The 23081-nt window shown below is 34.9% G+C and overlaps 2 protein-coding genes across 8 annotated transcripts; both read left to right on the top strand.

The window, feature by feature from the left end:
- The first annotated feature begins 6664 nt into the window (after window positions 1-6664).
- LOC110414299 (homeobox-leucine zipper protein PROTODERMAL FACTOR 2-like) lies at window positions 6665-9511 on the top strand. Its single transcript, XM_089783222.1, has 7 exons — window positions 6665-6847; window positions 7607-7810; window positions 7977-8148; window positions 8235-8473; window positions 8580-8690; window positions 8796-9126; window positions 9228-9511. The coding sequence occupies exons 1-7, from the start codon at window positions 6665-6667 to the stop codon at window positions 9260-9262; spliced, it is 1275 nt and encodes a 424-aa protein (XP_089639348.1). The 3' UTR covers window positions 9263-9511.
- Window positions 9512-14049: 4538 nt separating this feature from the next.
- On the top strand, window positions 14050-23073 carry LOC110413769 (putative inactive histone-lysine N-methyltransferase SUVR2). Of its 7 annotated transcripts, none has more exons than XM_021424716.2 (11): window positions 14050-14140; window positions 14792-14835; window positions 15370-15595; window positions 15683-15715; window positions 15824-16436; window positions 17100-18226; window positions 18379-18629; window positions 19093-19159; window positions 19259-19309; window positions 20402-20498; window positions 21364-23073. In XM_021424716.2, exons 3-11 carry the CDS (start codon window positions 15413-15415, stop codon window positions 21366-21368), a joined length of 2427 nt encoding a protein of 808 aa, XP_021280391.1. In that variant the 5' UTR covers window positions 14050-14140; window positions 14792-14835; window positions 15370-15412; the 3' UTR covers window positions 21369-23073. The 7 variants fall into 7 exon arrangements, with proteins under 7 accessions (XP_021280391.1, XP_021280394.1, XP_021280392.1 ...); XM_021424719.1 differs by lacking the exon at window positions 21364-23073 and having other exon boundaries at window positions 17100-17308; window positions 17513-18226; window positions 20402-21354; XM_021424717.1 differs by lacking the exon at window positions 21364-23073 and adding an exon at window positions 20646-21354.
- The last annotated feature ends 8 nt before the right edge of the window (window positions 23074-23081 follow it).

Genomic DNA, 23081 nt, shown 5'->3' with positions numbered 1-23081 from the left:
CGAAGACGAATCATACACAACAGAATATTAAAATTTTAATCCACTAAGCCATAGATCACTTTAATTGAAATTAATCTAGAAAAATCACAAGAGAAAATTTTTGACATACCTAAAAATTTGATGTTTGCTTTCTTTGGTGGAGTCCTCCTTGGGTTTTCATTTTTCTTTTTTTAAGTTTAGCACATTAACTAAGACTTACCAAACCATAGCAGCATAATTGTCTTGCCTCTAATAATGATCAGCATAGTGATTTGTTGAAATCTCTTCATTAAGAACGTGTAAATCCTTAAGCCAAAGTTTGTGCTAATAAACTCTCAATTTGAGTTCCCTTGTGTTTCTCTCATTTTGGCTACCATCCTATCTCAACACATAAGAAAATAAAAATAGAACTCTTTTGTACATGAAACAGGCGACTAAAGGATTCTTTAATAGAGGGATTTGGCCTACTTCATACCCAACAAGGATTAAAAAATGTCTTGGACTACTTGGGCTTCTGTTTAATACTTCATCAAATTATATTTGATTTAACGTAATACTTAATCAGATTAAATGCCTGTAAAATCAATTAGATCACATCTAATTGAACTCAAATTAATTTCAATAATTCACCTTATGTGTATGACTCATTAGGTGCCCAACATGTTGGCAATAAATGTAAATTAATTTAATTAAAAATTTATAGTTTTTTATAGATCATGAGCAGCATCTAACAATACATGGAACCGGACTCAGTGTCTACTTTCTAACTTATCTATGTTAGTCTGCAACTTCCATATGTTGGTCCCAAAAGGCGTGCTAACGGGGGGTGAATAACACTTTTTGAATAACACAGAAATTCTTTCCAAGTGAAAAACTAATTAAGGGAATTTGATAATGGAAGTTTAAAGCTTGTTGGAGAGTGATTTAAGAGTTAAGAATAAAGAGAAAATAAAAAAAGTAAACAAAGCATAATGATTTATAGTGGTTTGGTTCTTTTGACTTACACCCACTACCTTGATCTCTCAATCAAGGATTTTCAAACTAATTCACTAAAATCAATGAAATTCCCAAGCTCCCACCAAGCTTTTACAATAACTTTTCAAAGGCTTAGTCACAACCTTTAACAATAGTTTTTCTCGAGATCAACCAAAATCCAAACTAACTTTTCTTAGGCTAAGTTAAAACCTATAACAATAACCAAGCTAATCCAAGCTTGATCAACCCTTTAAAGTGCCTCGTACACTTTAAGAAATTAAGAAATTAAGAAAGATGGAGTACAATTGATCACCTACTTGATCTAAGATGTACAAAGTTAAGCTCAACACTTTTACAAAGGATAAAGTGAAATACAAGTGTAAAGAGAAGGTTTTTAGTCTTGTAAGCTTAAAATCACTTTGGATAGCATCTCTTTATGATTTTTGACTATTGAAGAGGCTTTAAATACTTGAAAAATCACTTATGGCTGTTGGAGATAGATACTAGCCATTTTAGTCGTTATTGACTGTTATTTTATCCTTTTGTGCTTAAATTCAAATGTACAGACAATGCTTCATTAACAGGTTAAAGGCAAGTTTAAATCGATTAAGTCTTCTCTAACTTGCACATTGTTTCTTTATGTTAACCAATTAACAACAACTTTAACTGATTAATAACTTTCTATTTCAAGCACCATCAAGCACTGTTTTTGACTAACCTCTTTTCAATAGATTAATGCTCGCTTTAACTTATTGAAACTTCTCTCCATTCATCCTCAACAGATGAAAATGGGCTCTAACTAATTAAGAATTTTTTAACTTTAAGTCTCTTGGTTTGGTGCCTTAAACGGTCATCAATATTTTGAATTTGAATTTTGGCACTTTAACTTTGACCTTTAACTAGTTAACTCATTTCTTTTAACTGATTAAAAAGCTTCTGTTTTACATCCAACACCACTTAACTGATTAAACTTTGTGTAACTAGTTAAGACCTTTCTGTCTATCCTTAGTGTAGCATCCAGAATTGCTTTAATTGATTAAGGATTTGTGTTAATTGGTTAAAATTGTTCTATCTTTATTAAAGCTCTTTCTTCTTTGCTTGTTTAACCAATTAATCTATCTTGTAATAGAACAAGCATCTAGACTTGCTTTCAAAAACCAATATATAAATGAATTTAAGCTTTCTTTTACACACTTAAATAATATAATTAACACTAATGAATGAGAATGTTTTATTGTCATAAAAAACACATGGAATCAACACTCTCTCTCTTATTTTTTATAATGACAAAACACTCATAGATTAAGAGTGCAATGTCTATGTTCAATATGAATGTACTAAATCTTTATACATAATGAGTTGTTCCCCCTTTGTTAATGCATCTAGTTTTCTTTAAAGATTTGCAATAAAATATTTATAATATCCATAATAGCTAAACAAGATATACAATATCCATAGTGACTGAGCAAAATAAATTGAATATCTATAATAACTAGCACATAATATTCAACAAAAGCATAACTACGCATCACACATATAAATTAAACATGAAGGCCTATCAAACTCTATTTAACTTAATCTTTCTTTTCTTTTTTTTTTGTATTATTTCAAAAGATATTCAAAACTCCCCCTTAATAAATGCATTTAGAATTTTCTTTAATCTTTAAATAAGACTTTAATGAATGGGAATTATAAACACTCATACACCTAAGTCATACAAGCTTAAAGATGTAAATCAATAACTTCAAGAGCCGAGCTTGTAACTATGTATGAACAAATGTATGGAAGTTAAATCATTTTAAGAACTTGTCCAGGATCACTTAAATAATGTTTAAGCAAATTTGATCATTTTGTCATAATCAAAACTATAATAATTTTAAAACTAACACCATATTGACTTATCAAGATTGCCTTGGCCAAAGAATTTTAGTCAATATAAGCCAAGAGCAAATGAGATATGCCCTCTTTGAATCACTTGGGGTGATGAATCAACTCTAAACTACTCATCCATCTTCATATGCTTCATGCCACACCAAAAAGCATCTTGTTTAGGCATCTAGTCACCTCCAAACCCATAGAAGTGAAATCAAAGCATGACAATTCACATACAAGATAACTTGGTATCACAAGTCTAAGAATTACTTACATTACAAATACATGAGAGTATTTCTATAGACACTTGAATGAAATACCAAATGGAACTCTCATAGTGGGTCATGTTCAGCGAACTTGGTTCTTAATAAGCACCCACATACTATCTTTAAGTATCTCACATACTTCAACTTATGAGATTGGTTGTTTACTTCTAAAGTAAAGAGGCTTAATATGTACCAATCTTTAAGCATTGTCAATATCCTTATTCTTAACAATACAATGACTAGGAATATATTTAGAAACAAGGTTTTGATGCATAAGAATATCATCCTTATAACCTTTATAATTTCTTTACAAAGTGATTATGTTCAAAGGACTTCATCTACATAAGTCTCTTACAATTCTTTATAAATAAACTCATGGATAAAGAAATACTTCATTCATTGTATAAAATATCCATAATGACTAATTGATATAGTGCTTTACAAGCATCAAATCTATTGGCTTATAGGCCTTACACTAACAAGACGTTTCTTGATCATCCTTATCCTTGTGAAAGCTCTCACCTTTATAAACCTAAACTTCTTTATCAACCTTTTTGGAGCTTTTTAGTTGGTGGTTCACTTAAATCCACTATTGTATTGATAATACCTCTAAGCAAAAGGTAGAAGGGTATTGTTTGATCCTTTAAAAAACTTTATCTTATGTTAAGGTTGTGCTTTAACCTGAAAAAGGTAGTGTCTTGGTATTGGTTATACCTGATATGTAAAAGACAAGTTGTACAAGTTACTCCTAATCTTGCAAAAGATATGTTGTAAATGTTACACTTGACCTTGTTAGAAAGGTAAGTTGATAGTGGATTCAAACTCCTTATGCTATAAAAAAAAAGGACGTAGGTATTGAAAACCCGAATCTCTATAAAAATCCTACTGAGTCTTTTTTACTTTTCTACTCTTTACTCGTTAAGTTCATATTCTGTTTTGTTGTTTCATTATTTCATATTTGAATTGATTTTCGAAAAAGGGAAAATTTTTACTTAACATTCAATTCACCCCCCTCTTATTTGCTTTACTTTAAATTTATCTTTCTAACATATGATGCCATAAATCAAGAAATTATATAATAAAAAACAATCATTCTATTCTTTTAATTACTAATAAAATGATTATGAAGATACTTTTATTCATAGAACCCTTTTTCAAAAATATCCATTTCTTCTTTAAAAAGTAACAATCTTTCTTCAAGACACCTTATTTTTCATAATGGAAACATGCATCATTTTTTTTCTTAAATTTTTAGGCATTAACAACAAGTTCTTTCTTCTTTTGTGGATTTTTAGGACTATCATTTCTCCATTTCATAAATATTTCACACATGAGTCTTTCTCATGTTTTTTGCACTACTGCCTTTCAATTTGAAGATGACTCATAAAATCTTCAAGAGACAAATCTTCTTTTGATGTATTGAGGTGTTCTCTTAAAGAATTTACATGATGATGACATGCGTATTCATTTTATAAAGTTTGAAGTTGTCAAGAATCTATTAAATTTTAGTAAATTTATCAATTATAGGTTTATTATCAACCATCGTACACTTAAATCATACATTATTAAACCAAATAAAAGCTTAAGGTTGTTAGAACCAAGGATTAGAAAATTGAAAATATAAGGGAATAACTTCAAGGCTTGTACAACTAATTATTTATTAAGGTGCATAAAAGGATTATGAGTTATAAACCTTAAAAATACAATAAAGCTTAGCGATTGATTTCATTTTGCATTGATGAAATTAATCCACTACGTACTCACTTGTGCATAACAACATTATCAAATTGTTATTAAATTTTTTTACAGCAAAACATAGAGAAGCAATTTGAGAAGAATTTGGAAAAGGTGGAGAGAATTACTGCAAATTATTTCTATCGGTCAATTTTCAAATAATCAAAGAGTATAAATGAAGATATGTCTTTTCATAGAAACATAACTATTCGAACAAACTTAATTATAAATATAATTTTTGTAACAAACATAATTATTCAATTTTTTTTTTTACTTTCATTCTTTTGCTATTATTGTTGAAAATATCCAACAAACACTTACTCCTACTCCACCAAATTCAATAGATATTATTAAAAAAACTTCATTCTCAATAAGCACGAAGTGTATGATTAATAACTCTAATGCAAAAACCTACTTCATCGCTTTAACAAGATACGAGTCTTACAAATTAAGATTGTTGATTGAAAAGAAACATATTAGAATGGACTTTATCGAAATAATATGAAAAAAAATTGACATATTAAAGGAGGCCACGTGTCTATTTATTCAAACGCTTTAACCTATTAGAAAGTATTGGCGGGAGTGCAACAGAAACCTGAAACGAATCCGTCTCTCTCTATAAAACCCTCTTCTCTCCTGTCCTCTCTCTCGCTCTCTCCATTGAAGAAAGATAGAGTTTTTCAAGGTATTTTCTCAGTTCTCTGTATCTCTATTAAATCCACCTATCCTTTTCTTTTCTTTCTTTCCCAGTTTTCTTAGCATTCCTAGAGAAAATCTCTGCTTTTTTTCATCGAAGAAAGATAGAGTAGTTTTGTTTTGTGAAGCATCAATCAGAGACCATATTCTTGAAGGTATTTTCTAAGTTCTTAACAATCTTTGAAAAGCTCTTTCATTATCCTCGGCAACTCTGTTAACCCTTTTTTCTATCCGTTTCACATACGTTAGCATTTCTAGATAGAAGTTCTGTATTACGTTAGTATACTTTTCTTTTTTTTGATAAGCTAGAAAGAATTTTATTCATTCTTGAAAGAGAACACAAGATATCGAAGAATGGCATTCTGCCATTTCCACATCATGCTAAACATCCAGCATAGGTAACCATACTCTAGACCGTAGACAGCAGTGAATGCTCTGCTCCCTTGTACATTGCACCTATCCTATTTAATACAGACTCCCGATAAATAAGTATTCTTATAGGTTAAGTCCTACTTTCCTTGTTGCTATTCATTATTCTTAGTCCATTCTGTAAACCTTTCGTAACTCTCTTCTAGTTTCAGTCAGTATATTTTATCTTTGGACGAATGATCTTATTCAGTTTCATTTTTCATTGAGTTTGACCAACATATTTCACATTGGAGAGCGAATGAGAAACTTTGGAAACTGTGTTTTTATAAATTTAACTTACGTTCTGATATATTGTGTCCTACTACAGGCTTGGAGCCAAGGTGTTCAAAATCTCATATGGACTGTAGAGCGGTATGGTAGTCTTTCCACTTCTCTTTTTGAAACAATTGAAAGAAAACTTCTGTCTTTGATTGTGATTAGAGAATTTAAGGTGATAGTTCAATTTTTTATTGCCAAAGTTTACACCTTAACAATTTATCTACTTTGGGGTTGTGCTGCAGTTTCCTGGACCCTCTAGCATTAAAATAGAAGATCTCGGTAAAGACATTCCACTTGAAGCTTCTCCGAATCAAGAAGAAAATAAACCTTCTGCAGATAAAGGCAAAGCCATAGCAGCCTCTTGGGTTAGGTTTAAAACGTATCAACGACGCGTCAGTGAGTACCAAAAATTACAATGTGCAAACAATTACTTTAAGGCAGCTTACCAGGAGGTCATGAGAGTGGCAGAGGAAGCAGGCACTTGGGTTCGCATGAAGCCTGCGTTGGGCAGTCTGGATGATATTGTAAGCGAGTTTCAAACTCCTGCTCTTCCAGGAAAGAAGTTAGAATCCTCCGTTGCAACTGCAGTTATTCCAAATGTCCGTGCATCTGAAATGGTCACTATGTTGATGAATGTGGTGAGTATTTCATATATTTCGTAGACTCCTTTTTTGTTGAGAGTTGGAATGGATATGTGACATGCAAGTGTGGGGTATCAATGCCAAATCAGTAGTTCGTAATTGAATGGATTCACTGAGCAGCTCAGACATTTAGGAATGCCACTTATTTATACGCTATAGATGGAGATGTTGTCAGTGCTTGCTTTCTTATATTACTTCAAAATCTTTAATTTTTAACTACTTTCTTATTGGCAACTTCGATTAGCCATGAATAGTCGAACTTGCTTTTAAGTATAAATAATTTGCGGGCATAAGATATAACTTTTTGCTGCTGTGCTGTCTCCTTATATTTTGTTTTCTCCGTCTCCTAACTTACTGAACTTCTTGTTGTATTCTAGTTATCCTTCTTATGCTCTTGTTGTATATATAACTTACTGAACTTCTTGTTGTATTCTAGTTATCCATCTTATGCTCTTGTTGTATATATGTTCCCAGAACAAAAATTGGTCTAAATCACTGTTTCCTATCGTCAACTATGGAGAGGAATACACTCCTAGGCGCATTCTTCAGCATTTGAGAAATACTGATACTGCCATCGACGGTGTAGTACAGGTAAACTGATCCTTGGGCACTTCCCACTTGGAAACACTTGTCATTTGTCATCCATCAACCCGTAAATGTTTGTCAATTGAAACTGCAAGCAAGATTATTTTATTAACTAATATTTTGTCCTCTTTTCCTATACCGCCATATAATGTTTGTTTATATATGTCACAGGTGTATGCGGAGCTTCAGCTACCAACAACATCTGTACCAACACGATATTTTGATTTTTTCCGCTATCTGAAAGAGATAATGAAGTCAATTTATATAGTTGTTGATATCTCAAGCCATTATTTGGGTGATGGTTCTGCAAACTGTAATAGTCGGAAGAGACCATCAGGGGTAATAATCAGGGAACGTGGACCTCTGGATTGTGAGGTTTGTATTCTTTTATAAATTGCTTTCATAGTACAGTGCAATTCAATCATTGAATGCAAAAGCTTTTCCAGTGTAGTATTTTTACTGCAGAAAAATCCATAGAAGATCAACAATCCCTACACTTACTTTTTAAGTGATGTGCGTATGTTTCTCTTAATTTGTATAGATTATATACGTTGAGAATGTGGAGGTGGATGAACCCAGAGAAAACATGTACTCTTCAAAAACCAGTTCAAACTTTGCATTATGTGCAAATCATTGGATAAGCACACTGTTGTGGAAGCTGAGGCGTGACAAGAGTACATTTATTGATGTCAAAATCGATTTGCATTATAGCGGTAGTAATTTATTCTCCTTAATTTCAGTTTTTTATTCTTGGACATTGAACCCTTGATGCTATCATTTTGTTCATGTTGTGGTGCAGCTGGTGATTATCTCTTGGCTTTAACCCGATCCATGAAGCATTTCTATATGGAATGTTTTTCTGAACATCCTAACGAAGATCTGCTTTCTGTCTTAACTAATGCTGAAGACCCAATCAGGCTTCTGCATAACAAAACACTTGAAGAATTTATTGGTTATGTCGGCCTAAACAGTTTCCATATTCAAGCTAAGCCGCTCTCAGTTTTTCATTTTTTAATGAAAAAGGATTTACAGTTGCAGGTATGAAGTTATCCACGCAACTTTTAGTCCGTTACGGGTTATTGTGTATTTCTGATCTGATGAACTACAACATATATATATATATATATATATGTATGTATTGCAGTTTCGCTCGACTTCAAATTCTGATACTGAGGAGGAGCCTGAAGAATTGTTCAAGTTTATTACTGATGATAAAAGTAATACCATTTCTCTGCACAGGAAGAGGGTGGAAGAGGTTGAAGTTTTCTCACTAATAATATGCCAATTTCCCCCAACAGATTTCATTATCTCTCTACAGGTGTTTGCTTATATTCTTGACTTTCCACTTTCAATGTGATAGGAAACCAGATACTGCTTACAAGAAGCCACGAGGGATGAATATTGTTCCTTTATCCTATCCAAACTAATTAATGACGATCATGTCAATTTTAACATTGTTTCGGGAGTCCAAAGCGTTTATCAGAAAGGTGATGATAGAGTGTTGGACACTGTGACTTCTGGTTTTGCTATAATGCCCGATGGCCCAGGAGGCCTCCAATGCGATGGTTCTCTCATAACGTTTCTAGTGCAATTACACTATGATCGTACAGAAGGCCCTGTTACGCTTGATACTGTTAGAGAAGATTTTCTCAGTGATCTGATGGAAATCATCAGGGAGTTGAAAGAAGAGCGTAAGTTTCTTATATATCCTGCACTCATATTGCAGTGGTTTTCTCATAATCACAATTTTTAAGAGATATCTTCTCTCAGATTTCTTACTTTTATCTTGCAGTTGTTGGTGAAAAAGAAGATATGTTTCTCTCATAATTTCAGCAAGGCTTCATTTTGAACCTGGAAATACCATCAGCCTAGGTGTTACCTTGGGGACTTTGAGAATGTATATGTTTTGCCTATTATTATGCTTAACATCAATCAATTTGTAGCTCTGATCAATATATGGATAATCTGTCATGAGTTCTAGGATCAATCCTGCTACCTATTGCTCTAAAAATTATAATAAAAAGGGTGGAGCTTTTCAACTCCACAATTAGTTTTATCCGATTGGATGAGATCTTGTGTCCTGTTTTTCAAGGTTTGCAATGCATTATATATATCAATGATTGCAAGTTTCAAACCTTCAGCTTTTCTTTGTTTGGTTCAGAATTGATGTCAAAATTGGAAAATAAATGTTACAGTATTCCATTAGTGAATTGCGCATTGCAGAGTGAGTTGGCCAGTCATTTCAGAGCTGCAGCTCTGCAACTCCAATTTTATTTGGGCCTTCATACAAGTAGAATATGCATATATTTGAATGCGTAAGGAAATTGGATAACCAGTTTATGACTGCTACGATAGATTCTTGACAAAGGGGTATAAGAATAACTTCAATCTAAATTTGAACTATACCAAGCACTTTCCAAAGGGAAGCAAGTAAGGTATGTGGTTGATGACGATCATCGCTGCTGGGTTCGGCGAGAAGGAAAATGTCGTGCTAAATTCTTCAAAAGAAGAAGCATACAAGGTGTTTCTTACGAGATTTTTAAAAATTTATAAATGTAAGTAGTGCACAACTTGTTTAGACATACATGCACTTTGTTGATGATGTTCTCATTATGATCCCACAAAATTAACATTCAAGCTCTCTTTATATATAACTCAATCATTAAAAAGAATTTATTGATTGAAAAACAAAAAATTTAGAATTCACATTTGAATTAATTCTTGGTTGGCGGGAATCTTAACAGAAAACAGAAAGTAATTCTCCCTCTCTCTTATAGCCGAAACGGAAGAAAGAAACATAGACGACTTCTTGGAGAAAGTCCAGAGCAATACAAACAGCGACTAATAATCTTGTGAAGGTTAAATTTCTATTCTTTCAATTCTTAACTTCTGTTTTGCTTTGTACTTCCATTCATATTTTTTTCCTGGAGAAGCAAACTTGTTCTTTCTTAATGATTTTGCCTATGGAAATCCTTTCATCATTAACCCAAATTCATGGCGTGGAGTTTGAATCCAAATTTATAGATTAGTAGAACAAAAACCCATGTTGAGAAATCTTTAGTTTCATAACCCCATTTTTTTTCTAGATTTTGTGTGGTTAGTTTTCTCATCTTATCATGAACTCAAAAATCTCTACTTTTGAGTTTGCTTATCTATTCTTGGCAATCTTGTTCTTTTAGTTAAACAAAGCCCAGAGCAAGTCTTATTTCTACTTTTCTACAGATCGTTACTTTTGGGAAGGCAGAAGCTTCATGTTAGAAATAGTTTATTGCAACCTAAAAATTTGTTCCTCATTTAAGTTTAACTACTGCAAGAAATGTGCCGCCAGGACCTTCAACAAGCTAATGTGTTTGTGTTGCTGTTCCCAAGGATTTTCTTGTGCAGAAAATATGTACCCTCATCAACCCCTTCCTCCTGGGAATGATCAAAACCAAATTCAAGAATCTAGTGATCAAGATGAGAAAAATGAAGCTTCTGAAGATCAAGAGGGAACAAGTGAAGTTTTTTCAGATCAATACACAGATGCCGAAGAATACTCAGATCAATCCATTACTGATGCAGTATCCTCAGATAAGTCAGATGATAGTATTGAGTACCTAGAATTAAGTGCGGAAATGGCAAAGAATGTCTGTAAGGCAGCTTATCATGAATTCATGAGAATAGCTATGAGAGAGAGGAGTTGGTTGCCTGGCAACCCTGCAGAAGGTTTTCTTCCTGGGGATACTGTTATTAGGGAGTTCCGAACTCGTACACCAGCTGGAAGAAAGACTGAAGTCTCTACTGCAAGTGCAATTATTCCAGTTCCTGCATCTCAAATGGCCTCTATGATGATGGATGTGGTCAGTTGTTTTGTTTTTGCTTATCTCATTGAGATTAGATATGGATGTAATATGCAAGTTCTCCACTAATAATACATACATATACATATATTTGGCATCTGTCGTTAGCTATTAAAGGGGTCAACTCGCCTTTATAAGTAAACAAGAACTATGTTTTGCTACTGTCTCCTCAGATTTGGTTTCCTCCTTATTGTGACTTTACGAAATGCTTGAACTTCTTGTGGAGTCGTGGTACTATTTTATTTGCCCCTCTTTCATTCTTTTGTTGTATACATGTTCCCAGAATCATTGGGCTAATTTATTTTTCCAAATTGTCTACTGCGGAGTTGGCCATGACTGCAGTCATGTTCTTCAACGTATGAGAGAAGATGATAATTCAATCCAGCACGTAGTGGAGGTAACTCACTAGCACTTCACAAGGAGATTGTTTTCATCTATCAACGTATGGATGGTTTGATTTTGATTTGAATTCTAGCAATATACACATACTTTTACAATCTATATCTAATCTTTTTATATATACATATTATAGGTGCGTGCAATTTATCAATTACCAACGCATTTTGTGCCAACTCGGGATTTTTTTTTCTTACGATTCGATAAACAGATTACACCAAATTTTTATGCCATTATTGATGTTGCAATCTATTATGTTGATCCTACGTCGAGAACTGATAGTTTGAGGAAACCATCAGGGGTAGCAATCAGGGAGCATGACCAAGATAGTTGTGAGGTGTGTAAAGGAAATGAAAGATTTTACAACTTATGGTTGCAGTTGGTAATAAAATTATATATCTATATATTTCTTATTTGGATGTGCTGCAGACTGAAGTAGTCTCTTCTTCTAAATATATAGATTGTTTGGGTTGAAAATGTGGAGGTGGATGAAGTGAGTGAAAACATCTACTCTTCAGTAATAAACTCAAATTTGGCATTCTGTGCACAGCGTTGGATTAGTACGTTGCTAAGGAATTTGCAGCGTAAAAATGGCGTACTTGTTCATGATGGCGATTTGGTTGTGCATGATTTAGGTATTCTCACTTCATTTTTGTCTTGTTTAGATGAACTTTAACTTGAGTAATTCTCATATATAGATAGATGCCATAACTTGGTAATGTTTTTGTGCAGGTCATTATTCTGTGTTGGCTTTAACACAATCCATGAAGCGCTTCTTTATGAGATGTGTTGCTGACACGCTTGATCCAGCTGTTTTAACTGATATTAGTGAAAAGAAGAAACTGAAGATCTTAGTTAACGAAGAATCTCAAGGTAGATATGCTTACATTGGCACAACCAGTTTCCACCTCAAAGCAAAACCAGTCTCAGTTTTTCAATTTCTGAAGGAATGGAACGTACAGTTACAGGTATGCAGTTTTGTGCCTGCTCCTTGTGACTGCTCTCTCTTTGGGTGGACGTGGGCCAACTAAGAATAATTTATATATATATATATATATATAAATAAATTGCAGTTGTTTCGACTCCAAAATTCTGGGGTGCTTGATCGGTTGTACCACTTTGTGACAATAGATCGCAGTAATAGCATTACTCTACACAGGACGACTGGAGAGGTTGGAAATAACTAACCCCTTTTCCCATCTCTGCAACCAATTTCAGCATGTTTGCTAATTATATTCTTTTGATGCCCACAGCATCAGTATTACTGCTTGCAAGAAGCCACAGTGGACGACTACTGCAGCTTTATCATATCCAGACCAATGAGTGAACAAAAAATCCAGCGTCATATTAGTTCAGGAGTTGATAGTGGTTTTGAAGCAGGTATGAAACCAGATGTGGAGGCTTCAGGTTTTGCCATTATGCCTGACGGTCCAGGGGGCCTTGACTCCAATGGCTCTCTTATAACCTTTGTCATGCAACTGCAATATGATCCTGCAAGACCTAGTGTACCCAGTCGATTTGAAATTGAAAACGATGCTTTCCATGAATGGGTTGCCATCATCAATGACATCAAGGAAAACAGTAAGTTTTCTTTGTAATCCTACTCCTACTGCACATGCCAATGTTTTGCACACTAACAGACTTTTGTCCTCACAAGTTGCTCACTATTTTAATTTTGCAGTTGTTAATAGAAATGCTTGAAGAAATTAACGAGAGAAGCTCCCAGCCTGTCATACCTTCTTCATTTCTTGTTCTGTTGTCTTTACTTTCTCTCCTTATGGTCATATACATAGTGAATATACGACTGTGACGATGTGATGTTCCAAATATGTCAAAGTGTTTTAGGATTCTCACCTATCATGCATGGTTGAAATTTATAAACATGGATTGCATTTAAAGGATTTATGGTGATTCAAGGAATTAAATTAACTTATTTATTAATACCATAACATAAAGGTAAAAATACAATACTGTCATTTTATATAAATTGGTCTGACCACTAGTTATACAATTAATTCTGGATTATTATTATTATTATAAATTCTATGACTATGATAAAACTAAACTAATGCGTTTATTTGGTTGTAGTCACATGGATGCCTGTCCTGCATCCGGGAACTTACCTGACCCGACCCGCCCAGCCCAAATCTCCACATAAAACAAAAGTAAAAAACGCCCACCTCATCAGCGCAGCTGACTCCTCACGCCTTTCCCCCTACTCCCTCCACTCCACTACATCCTTGCCTTACATGCACGCGCCACCGCTTTGTACTCTCCTCAGCCGTACTGCGTGTGCACACGCGCTAATAAATAACCGAGTAATCGATTAAAATTAAACTCTCCCTCAATTTAAAAAGGAAAAAGATCATTTCTTTTTCGCGTGTATATTGAGAAATCAAAAATTTGAAAGCTGTCTAATATTTGCCCTATGTTTCTCATGTGTGGTGTTTACTCTCACAGAGGAATTGTGGTATGCTGTTGTCTCCGATTCTTGCTTTCTCTTTCTCGTTTCAAAATCAACTGACTGTCACTGCGCTTTTGTTTTTCTCTTTTAGCAAATGACTCTCCGTTTTCTCTATGAAACGTCTTTGAGTCTGAATCCGAAACGCTTCGTTTTCTCTGTCTCCGATTACTGCATTTGTTTTGCTTTCGCCATTGCACTTGGTTTTGATAATTTTCTCGGCTTATGTTCTGTTTGACTGCTGAGAAAATGCCCGCTAGAGAATTTTTTTCCCCTTCATAAGCAAAGTATTGAACTTTACGGGATTTGGTAATGCAGTAAGCTCGGTGAAATAGAGTTGTTTGGTCTCCGAAAGAGTCTGTAAAAAGAAGAAGAAATTGCAAAGTCAAGGCTTTTTAGCCTTTAAAGAATAAACCTGTCTTTTCCCCTCCCCCCTCTTTTGTTTTCGTTTTGTTGGTACGATTATATATATATATATGATAACAGATTCAAATGCTAGTATTAGGCTTACTTAATGAGCTTGTTTGTTTTCCGAGGTTGTAGACTTTCTTTTTGAAGAAAAAATAAATAAATTTTAAATAAAAAAAAGTGGGAACAAAAAAGCAACTTTTTTTTATTTTTTTGTGTCAAACTAATTCCTGCTGTATTTTCTGTTTCTAGGTTTTAAAAGATCGACTTTTTCTTCAGGGGTTTGGGCTTGTAAGGTAAAATGTTAACTGGCTTGTCCTTTTGCATGTAATCATGAAGGCTTTAGATTTTAGGTTTATTTCTTGAACTTGAATTATCTCAAGTATATAAGTGTATTAATTCAAGAATGCGTTGAAATATATGCTGATCTTCATCTTTGGATTATCATATAATTATATTAATGTAGTTGTAGACTTCAGAAGTTAAAAGAATGTTTGTTGTTTCCCACTCTGATTAAGTTAAGTTAATTGTTTATTTAGTTAGTAATATGTGCCAATCTTTCATCTTTGGGTTATCGTTTAATTTTCTCAATTTAGCTGTAGACTTTAGAGTTAGAAAAGAGTGTTTAATTCTCACTCTGATTGAGGTAAGTTAATTATTTGTTTAGTTAGTTCTGTATGCCAATCTTTCATCTTTGGATTTTTTGCTTTTAATACTTAAAATAATACAGTATTTGTAATTTCCTGCTGCTACTTTTCTACTGTTGTTTCTGGACTGACTGTTGTTGCTTACCATCTCTCAACAAAATGGGAAAATGTGGGTATAAACAGTTAGTGTTTGCAAGCCTCCAAAACTGATAGCTGAGAAAGCATCATGGCACCAAACCCCAGAGTTGTGCAGGCCTTCCGCTCGATGAAGGAAATAGGAATTACCGAAGAAAAAGTGAAACCAGTGTTAAAGAAACTTCTAAAGGTGTATGATAAAAATTGGGAGCTAATTGCAGCAGAAAATTACAGAGTTCTTGCTGATGCTATCTTTGAAGAGGAGGACAGTAAGGTAAATTTCTTTTTTTTTTTTATCTGTTTTGGTTTAGTTACAAGTCTTATCACTTGATGTGTCTATGATACTGATCTTGCTTTTCAGGTGTCAGAACCTAAAAAAGGCCGGAAATGCGACGTATGTGATTCATCTCTCTGACTTATGCTGGTACTGCATAATTTTTTTTTCTTTCCTGTTCTCATCTATCATCTTTGTCAACTGATAGTGTTTGATTGTCTTAACTAGGAGGAGGAAGATACTGTGGAAGAAGGTGCAGTGCCTGATGAGCTTGTACGCCCCTTGAAAAGAATACGTTTGAAAAACCAAGAATGTTTGGCATCATCTTCTCATAACAATGGCAGCACTGATGTGGCTGGGACCCTTTTAAAAAAGCCTAAAGTTGAGGAGGATGAACTACCTCCTGCTTCTTTGCAGCAGCAGTCACTTCAGTGCAATGTTGGAAATATGACAGAATGCCTTCCTGCTTCACCTGGTCGTGTTTTACTGCAGCCTACGGCTCCTGGTCCTGTTTCACCCCATCAGGGTGGTAGGAATAAAGGCAAGCAACCTGTAGCTCCTATGCCTTTGGCAGTACTGGAAGGATATGATCAAAATTTACATTCAACTCAAATGCATGTTAGCTACAAAGGAAAGGAACCTATGTCACCTCATGTTGCTTCCAATGAGAAAGGCCCTGAGAGAGTATCTCTTGCCTTGTGCATTAAAGATCCAGCACCTTGTTCTGGTGTTATTACTAAGAAAAGGGTGCCTGATATTCATGCACTGATCATACCCAAGGAAGAGCCATTTACTGATGACATGCAACAGGATGAGGTTCCTATTGCAGTTATTCATCCAGGTAAGTTATTGTAATTCCCATATGAATGACATGTTTTTTCCCTCTTTCCATTTCAAATCAATATTTGATTAGCCCTGTGGCAACTCTAGCTTCTAATTTCATTTAGCCATGTTGCATGTTATGAACAATTTTGGAATCTGTACTATCAAGTGGATAGGCTTGTAGTGGATTGTTTATGTGCTTCTTGAGTTAAAATTGGGGGCACCATATTTATGGTCTGTCATCAAGCTTTTCTAATTTACTCAAAAAATTGTCATGAAAGGCCCATAAACTTTTGGCATAGTATTTAGACCTCTATACTTGTTAACCTGTTAATTGGGCCGAGCATAATCTCTGGGTCTTACACAGTCATGATTTCTTCTTGAAAATGCAGCTTGCCACCTTAATATGTAAATTTTGTTAGTCTATATTAAGGAAATATAATACTGCAATGAGGATTTTTTGTCAACTGAAATGTATAACGCTTTGGTTGTTGGTACTTATTCTGCGATTGTTGTAATCTGTTGTGTATAAATCCATCTTTGGGATAGAGAGTATACTAATTTACATTGTTAGATATTGAAATTGTAAGTGATGCTTTTCTTAAGTTTGTTTCTGTTCTATTTTCTACCATTTTTAATCCTGTGTTTATTTATTTATTTTACCATAATACTTTTATAATAGATTCATTAAGCAGAAGAGATTCGCCAATTGGGCATGTTTCAACTGGAAAATCAAATTGGCAGGAACATCCAGAATCTCTGTTTGCAGATGAAAATGTAGGTGCTGGTGCTTCAGCTTCAATGAGTGAGAGGCACATCAACTGCGAGCTTGCTACTGTTCCTGATGAAATTCCTTCTAGCCTGGAAATTGCCTCATCACCATTGGGAGAGGTGAAGATTTCTCTAAGCTACAATTCTGCTCTTGGAAGATCGAATTTCCAATTGCCTAGTATAGATGAACTAAGAGAACTGATGGAGCAGAGATGTCTCCAATCATATAAACTCATTGACCCAAATTTTGATGTCATCAAAATTCTGAATGATATGTGTGAGTGCGTCTCGGAATTGGCAACTAATTCCTCGAATCAATCGCAGGAAGGTAATGTGATGCCAGGTCTTGATCTTTTGAAGAAATCTCCTGCAAGGGATGCTCTTGATGCTGAGAGCAGTAAGGAAAATGGTTGCTTACCAGCCAAGATGTTAAATGGAACAGTCGATGTTCAGTGCTCTGCAAATGGATGTGTTGACAATGTGGAGGGGAAGGAATTGGTGGTTGTTCAGCAGCATCAACTTACACCTAATGAATTAAGGTGGCTTCATGATGCAAGTGACATAACCAAGGGAGAAGAAAAAGTTGAAATTTCATGGGTAAATGAAATTAATAAAGATTTTCCACCACCATTTCACTATATATCAGAGAATCTGGTATTTCAAAATGCCTATGTTAAATTCTCTCTTTCTCTGATTGGAAATGAAAGTTGTTGTCCGACATGTTTTGGGGATTGTCTCTTGTCTGAGCAGCCTTGTGCATGTGCTTGTCAAGCTGTGGGAAATTTTGTGTATACTTCTGCAGGTGTTGTCAGGGAGGACTTCTTGGAAGAGTGTATCTCTATGACTCGTGATCCTCAACGACAATGTTTCCTTAATTGTACAGAGTGCCCCCTTGAGAGATCAAAGAAAGATGACTTTCCAGAACCTTGTAAGGGTCACTTAAAGAGAAAAGTTATCAAAGAATGTTGGAGCAAATGTGGCTGCAATAAGCAGTGTGGCAATCGGGTGGTGCAGAGAGGTGTAAATTACAAATTGCAGGTTTGGCTTCATCATAGTCTTGTACATACCCTTGTCCTTGTTATAGTTACAAGTTCTTACAATTACGTTGCTTTTCAAATTAAGGCATTAACCTTTGAATTTGAGCTTGTAAACCCCTATGTCTTCCATGACTAATTTACTCTGGATGTTAGGTGTTCTTGACACCTGATGGAAAAGGTTGGGGCCTCAGAACTCTAGAGAAGCTTCCCAAAGGAGCTTTCATTTGTGAGTTTGTTGGTGAAATACTCACCATCTCTGAGTTGTATGCAAGGAACACAGAGAAACATACATGTCCAATCCTGCTGGATGCTAATTGGGGGTTGAAGGGAGTTTCCAAGGATGAAGAAGCCCTCTGTTTGGATGCCACATGTTATGGAAATGTCGCTAGGTTCGTCAATCATAGGTAATTGTATATATATTGTTGTGCATTAGACTTTCTGTGCCCTTAACTTTTTCCAACTGTGTTCTTCAAAATTTATGATTGCTTGTGGATCTTGTTATATGTTGTGCATTTTTTTTTTATCTTTTTTGTGACATTAGTAATATATTTTGATGACTTTAATAAAGGTCCCATATTTGTAAGTTGGGACATCATTTGAGATATTAGCACTAGGAGATATGCAAAGGTTACCTGAAACAATGACTTAATTTCCATTATTGAGGTTTTGTTTTAATTACTTTTATTAGTTAAGGTATATGACTGGAGATGCAATCCATTATTTTTACATCTTTAAGCCAACTATTAGAAGTTAGCATTCTCAATGGAATATGCAAATGCATGATGGCAAAGTCATTTTAAGAAGTAACTTGAGTACCTTGAATGAATTGAGATTTAGAATTTCTAACTTTTTTTCTTATGTTGCTAGATGCTTAGATGCGAACTTAATTGAAATTCCTGTTGAAGTGGAGACTCCAGATCTTCATTACTATCATGTAAGAAATTTTGATTTTATCCATCTTCCTAGTCCTATTTGTGTTGCTGGCTTCAATTCTTTTTAATAGCAAGTCTAATAGAGCGTTTTCTGTGTGCAGCTAGCCTTCTTCACAACAAGAGAAATTGATGCCCTTGAAGAGCTGACTTGGGTGAGTGAGTGATTATTTATAGTTATTTAATTCTGAAGCTTGTAGTTAATATTTGTTTCGTTTCATAAGGTTAAAAAAGAAAAGAAGAAAGACAATGATCAGATTATTGATTTTGCATGAGAAGAGATGTTCTTGTACTTTTTATCATACCAGATTCAATCAGTTACTCTAACCTAACCTTGCCTGTCCACCATCCATTTGTGATATCAAGCCTCCTTATTCACAAGGGAGTTAGCTTGGGGATTTGACCCTAGAATGTTTCTATAAGTGTTGTAATTAAATAAATTAACTCTAGAACAGTAAGAAAATGTATCACATAACTTTAAAGAATAAAAAACATTTCACATAACTTCGCCATTAAAATTAATCTAAATCTAAGAACTTAAACAAAAAAAAAAAGAATCAAATTATCAAATAAAGCTTACTTGATCAAGTTAAGATGGAAAAAATGTCAACAGGTGTATATTTTGTTTTCTTGGCTGAATCTTATGTCGGCATTTACACTGAATGAATTACATTTCCTTTTCTACTGTTTTGTTTTTCCCTTTTTCTTTTTCCTAGTTGTTTGGTTCTTGTCGGCTAGTTCTCTTACTTTTTATTTTTACAATTTTCTTTCTCTTTGGTGCCTTTTTAACTTTTTGAATTTGTTTTTACGAGTTAATGTCAAAGGACATTACTATTGGCTTCCAATAATAATTTTACTCACATTTTGAACCATTGAGTAAATTGCCCTTTTTTTATTTTGTTAGTACATCCATATACATTATAAAATACCCATTACTTAAATGTATCTCACAGTTTATTTGGGAAAAAAAAACAAAAATTTAGAAATTTTATGTCTGCTGCTAATAGTCTCTCTTGTTTTCATAAACTTCAGCGGGGGCAATAAACAAGAATTGCTAAAATTTAGGGTTTATTTCTAATAAAAACATCTGTTTTCAGGATTCCAGTTGGGGCAGCTGCCCCCACTCTAAATCTGTCCCTGTATATATGAGAGCAGTTTATCGTTCTTCATATGTGGTTTGAGAAGAGAACTGGGTGCTCATATTATTTTGTTTGTCCCTATTAAGAGGCTATATGTGCTGCATGCAGGATTATGGTATTGACTTTGATGACCTTGATCATCCTGTTAAGGCATTCCGGTGCAGATGTGGCAGTAAGTTTTGCAGGAACATGAAACGTTCAACCAGTAAGTAATTGTCATGTAGAATTTGTAGACAACACTTTCATTTCTTCTCATGGTGAATGACAATGTGCCTTTGTTTGCACTGTTGTCTGTTTGAGTTTATTAGTATATAACATGTGAAGTCTTCTTATATTCTGTTAAATTATCTAGGTTGAAATATGATGCTCTCCTAGCTGTAAGAGTGGAAAGTTGAAGTCATTGTTACAGAAGTGAAGTTATGTGACAGCCACATTTTGCCCATTTTTTTTTTAAAGAGCCAAATATATATTGATGTGAGCCCAATTGGCCTCATAAAAGTCTAATTATTTGAAAGTAAACTTTTTGACGAGTTAAACTGATACGGTCCCTTGAAACGGGTCGAGTTATGGGATGGTGTGTGGAAGGGTTTGGTTTAGTTTGAGGTACCCTGGGTACTTGGGTGGAAGGTTTCTTTTTTCGACCTATGGTCGTAGTGCTGGCTCGTTAGAGAGAACCTGCAGATCTCTTGAGTTTTAAGTATTCAAAAACTTGAATAGATACTGAACAACCCTCTTTTATTAACTTCACTCCTTTTTTAACTACAGCTTGGTGGAATAACCACCCTTAAATCAAGAAAGTGGAAAGGTGGAGACACAACCTCCAACAACATGAAATGGAAAACTACCACTAACAATAAAATAGGGTGGAGACTCAACCTCTAACAACATGAAATGGAAAACTACCACTAACAATAAAAATAGGAATCACAATGAAACTGTTAACAATAAACTGTTAGCAACCAATCAGATATGTTGATTTAGTTTATACTTATCATGTGTGAATCGCTTGTAAACTAAGGGATTTACTGATGTGCTAACATTACTCCCTTCAAATCACGCTTGTCTTCAAGCGTGAAGTGTGGGAAGCGCTCTTTCATAGATGAAACAGTCTCCCAACATGCCTCTGCTGGAGAAGTGTCTTGCCAATGAATCAAGACCTCTTGAATGTTTCGATTGACTCGACGGTCAAGAACAGCCAAGGGTAGTGGCATGGGTGTTGCTGGAAGATCCATAGGGAGTGTAGCAGCCATTGGATTGTCCCCCTCATGAAAAACTTTTAGACAAGAGACAAACTTATAAGCCATATGTCCAAGATGCTGCAAAATTGTGAAATGATCATAGAACCTTGGCAGCAGTTTTTGGTGACGACGATTAGCCAAGGAGAGTTATCGATATGGCTCTAATCGTAAGAGAACCTTGTCCTCTACTTGAAATTCAATATTACGGTGCTTGGAATCATAAATGGTTTTCATCTCATGTTGGGCATACAACAAATTCTGCCTTAATGATTTAAGGATCATATCTCAAGATTGTAAGGCCTGATCCACAGCATCCAATTTGAAAATTCTAGGACAAATAGGACAGCAGGCGCGACGATGGACACCCATACACAGCTTCAAAAGGTGTGGTTTGTAGTGAAGAATGAAAACTAGTACTATATGAATACTCCACCCAAGACAGCCAATCCATCCATTTGGTAGGATGAGCATTGGTAAAACATCTTAAGTACATCTCCACAGTTCGGTTGACAACTTTTGTTAGGCTGTCTGATTGGGGGTGGTAAGTGGAGCTGAAACATAGCTTGGTGCCACTAAGACGAAAATGTTCCTTCCCAAATGCACTTGTAAAGGTGACATCTCTGTCTCTCACCATTGTTTCAAGTAACCCATGTAATTTGAAAATATTGTCAAAGAAGAGTCTTGCAATATTAACAGTTGAATATGAGTGAGCAACTGGCAATAAATGACAATATTTAGAGAAACGGTCCACAACCACCAAAATGACATTTTTACCATGTGAATTAGGCAAGCCTTCCACAAAGTCCAATGAAATGTCAGACCATACATGCTTAGGCATTGTTAACGGTTGAAGAAGACCAGCAGGTTGCAAAGTTTCTGTTTTGTGACGTTGGCAAATACTGCAAGCACGGATAAAGTCACGGACATGATGTGTTATGCCGTTCCAGTGAAAATCTTTGACAATGCGGAAGAGAGTTTTTTGATACCCTTCATGCCCTTGGTTGTGTAAGGCAGTCATGACTGTCTGGATAGAAGGATAATTAAGGGCTAAATAAACCCGATGTTTGTAGAATAGCAACCCTTGTTTGAAGCATGGTTCTATAGCAGTACCTTTTTAGACACTAGAGATTAAACTTTGGACTTCAGGTGAATTTTGTTGTTCATGACGAATTTCATCTAATAGGCTCAATTGCGGTATGGATATGGCGAGGACAGCCCCATTAGAATCTCTTCGGGATAGAGCATCGGCTATAGAGTTGTATCGACCAGCCTTGTATTCTACTGAAAATGAATAGCCCAAGATTTTTCCCAACCAGTGTTGTTGTGGTGGTGTCAATAGTTTTTGCTCCAATGAGAACTTCAAGCTATAGTGATCAGTGCGAACTATGAAGTGCTTTCCTCATAAATAAGAGCGCCAGTGTTTGATGGCCTTAACGAGACCAATGAGCTCCTTTTCATAAGTTGGTAAATGCTGATGTCCCATTGCCATGGCCTTGCTAAAGAATGTGATTGGTTTATTATTCTGCAATAAAATCGCACCAATTCCAGTG

The sequence above is a fragment of the Theobroma umbraticum genome, unplaced genomic scaffold (genome assembly GCF_002168275.2).
Source record: "Theobroma umbraticum cultivar Fairchild unplaced genomic scaffold, ASM216827v3 scaffold_4.1, whole genome shotgun sequence".
NCBI classification, from domain to species: Eukaryota; Viridiplantae; Streptophyta; class Magnoliopsida; order Malvales; family Malvaceae; genus Theobroma; species Theobroma umbraticum.
The sequence above is the reverse complement of the archived record's forward strand: the minus strand, read 5'-3'. Positions and strand labels throughout refer to the sequence as shown.

What these genes read in the sequence shown, in the direction of transcription:
- LOC110414299 (XM_089783222.1), top strand. Translation starts at nt 6,665, where the DNA reads ATGAGAGTGGCAGAGGAAGCAGGCACTTGGGTTCGCATGAAGCCTGCG. An exon ending in TCACTATGTTGATGAATGTG is followed by an intron (nt 6,848 to 7,606) that starts GTGAGTATTTCA and finishes TATATGTCACAG; the next exon opens with GTGTATGCGGAGCTTCAGCT. An exon ending in CAGGGAGTTGAAAGAAGAGC is followed by an intron (nt 9,127 to 9,227) that starts GTAAGTTTCTTA and finishes TTTATCTTGCAG; the next exon opens with TTGTTGGTGAAAAAGAAGAT.
- LOC110413769 (XM_021424715.1), top strand. Translation starts at nt 15,413, where the DNA reads ATGGCACCAAACCCCAGAGTTGTGCAGGCCTTCCGCTCGATGAAGGAA. An exon ending in GCTAGGTTCGTCAATCATAG is followed by an intron (nt 18,630 to 19,092) that starts GTAATTGTATAT and finishes TTATGTTGCTAG; the next exon opens with ATGCTTAGATGCGAACTTAA. An exon ending in CAGATCTTCATTACTATCAT is followed by an intron (nt 19,160 to 19,258) that starts GTAAGAAATTTT and finishes TTCTGTGTGCAG; the next exon opens with CTAGCCTTCTTCACAACAAG.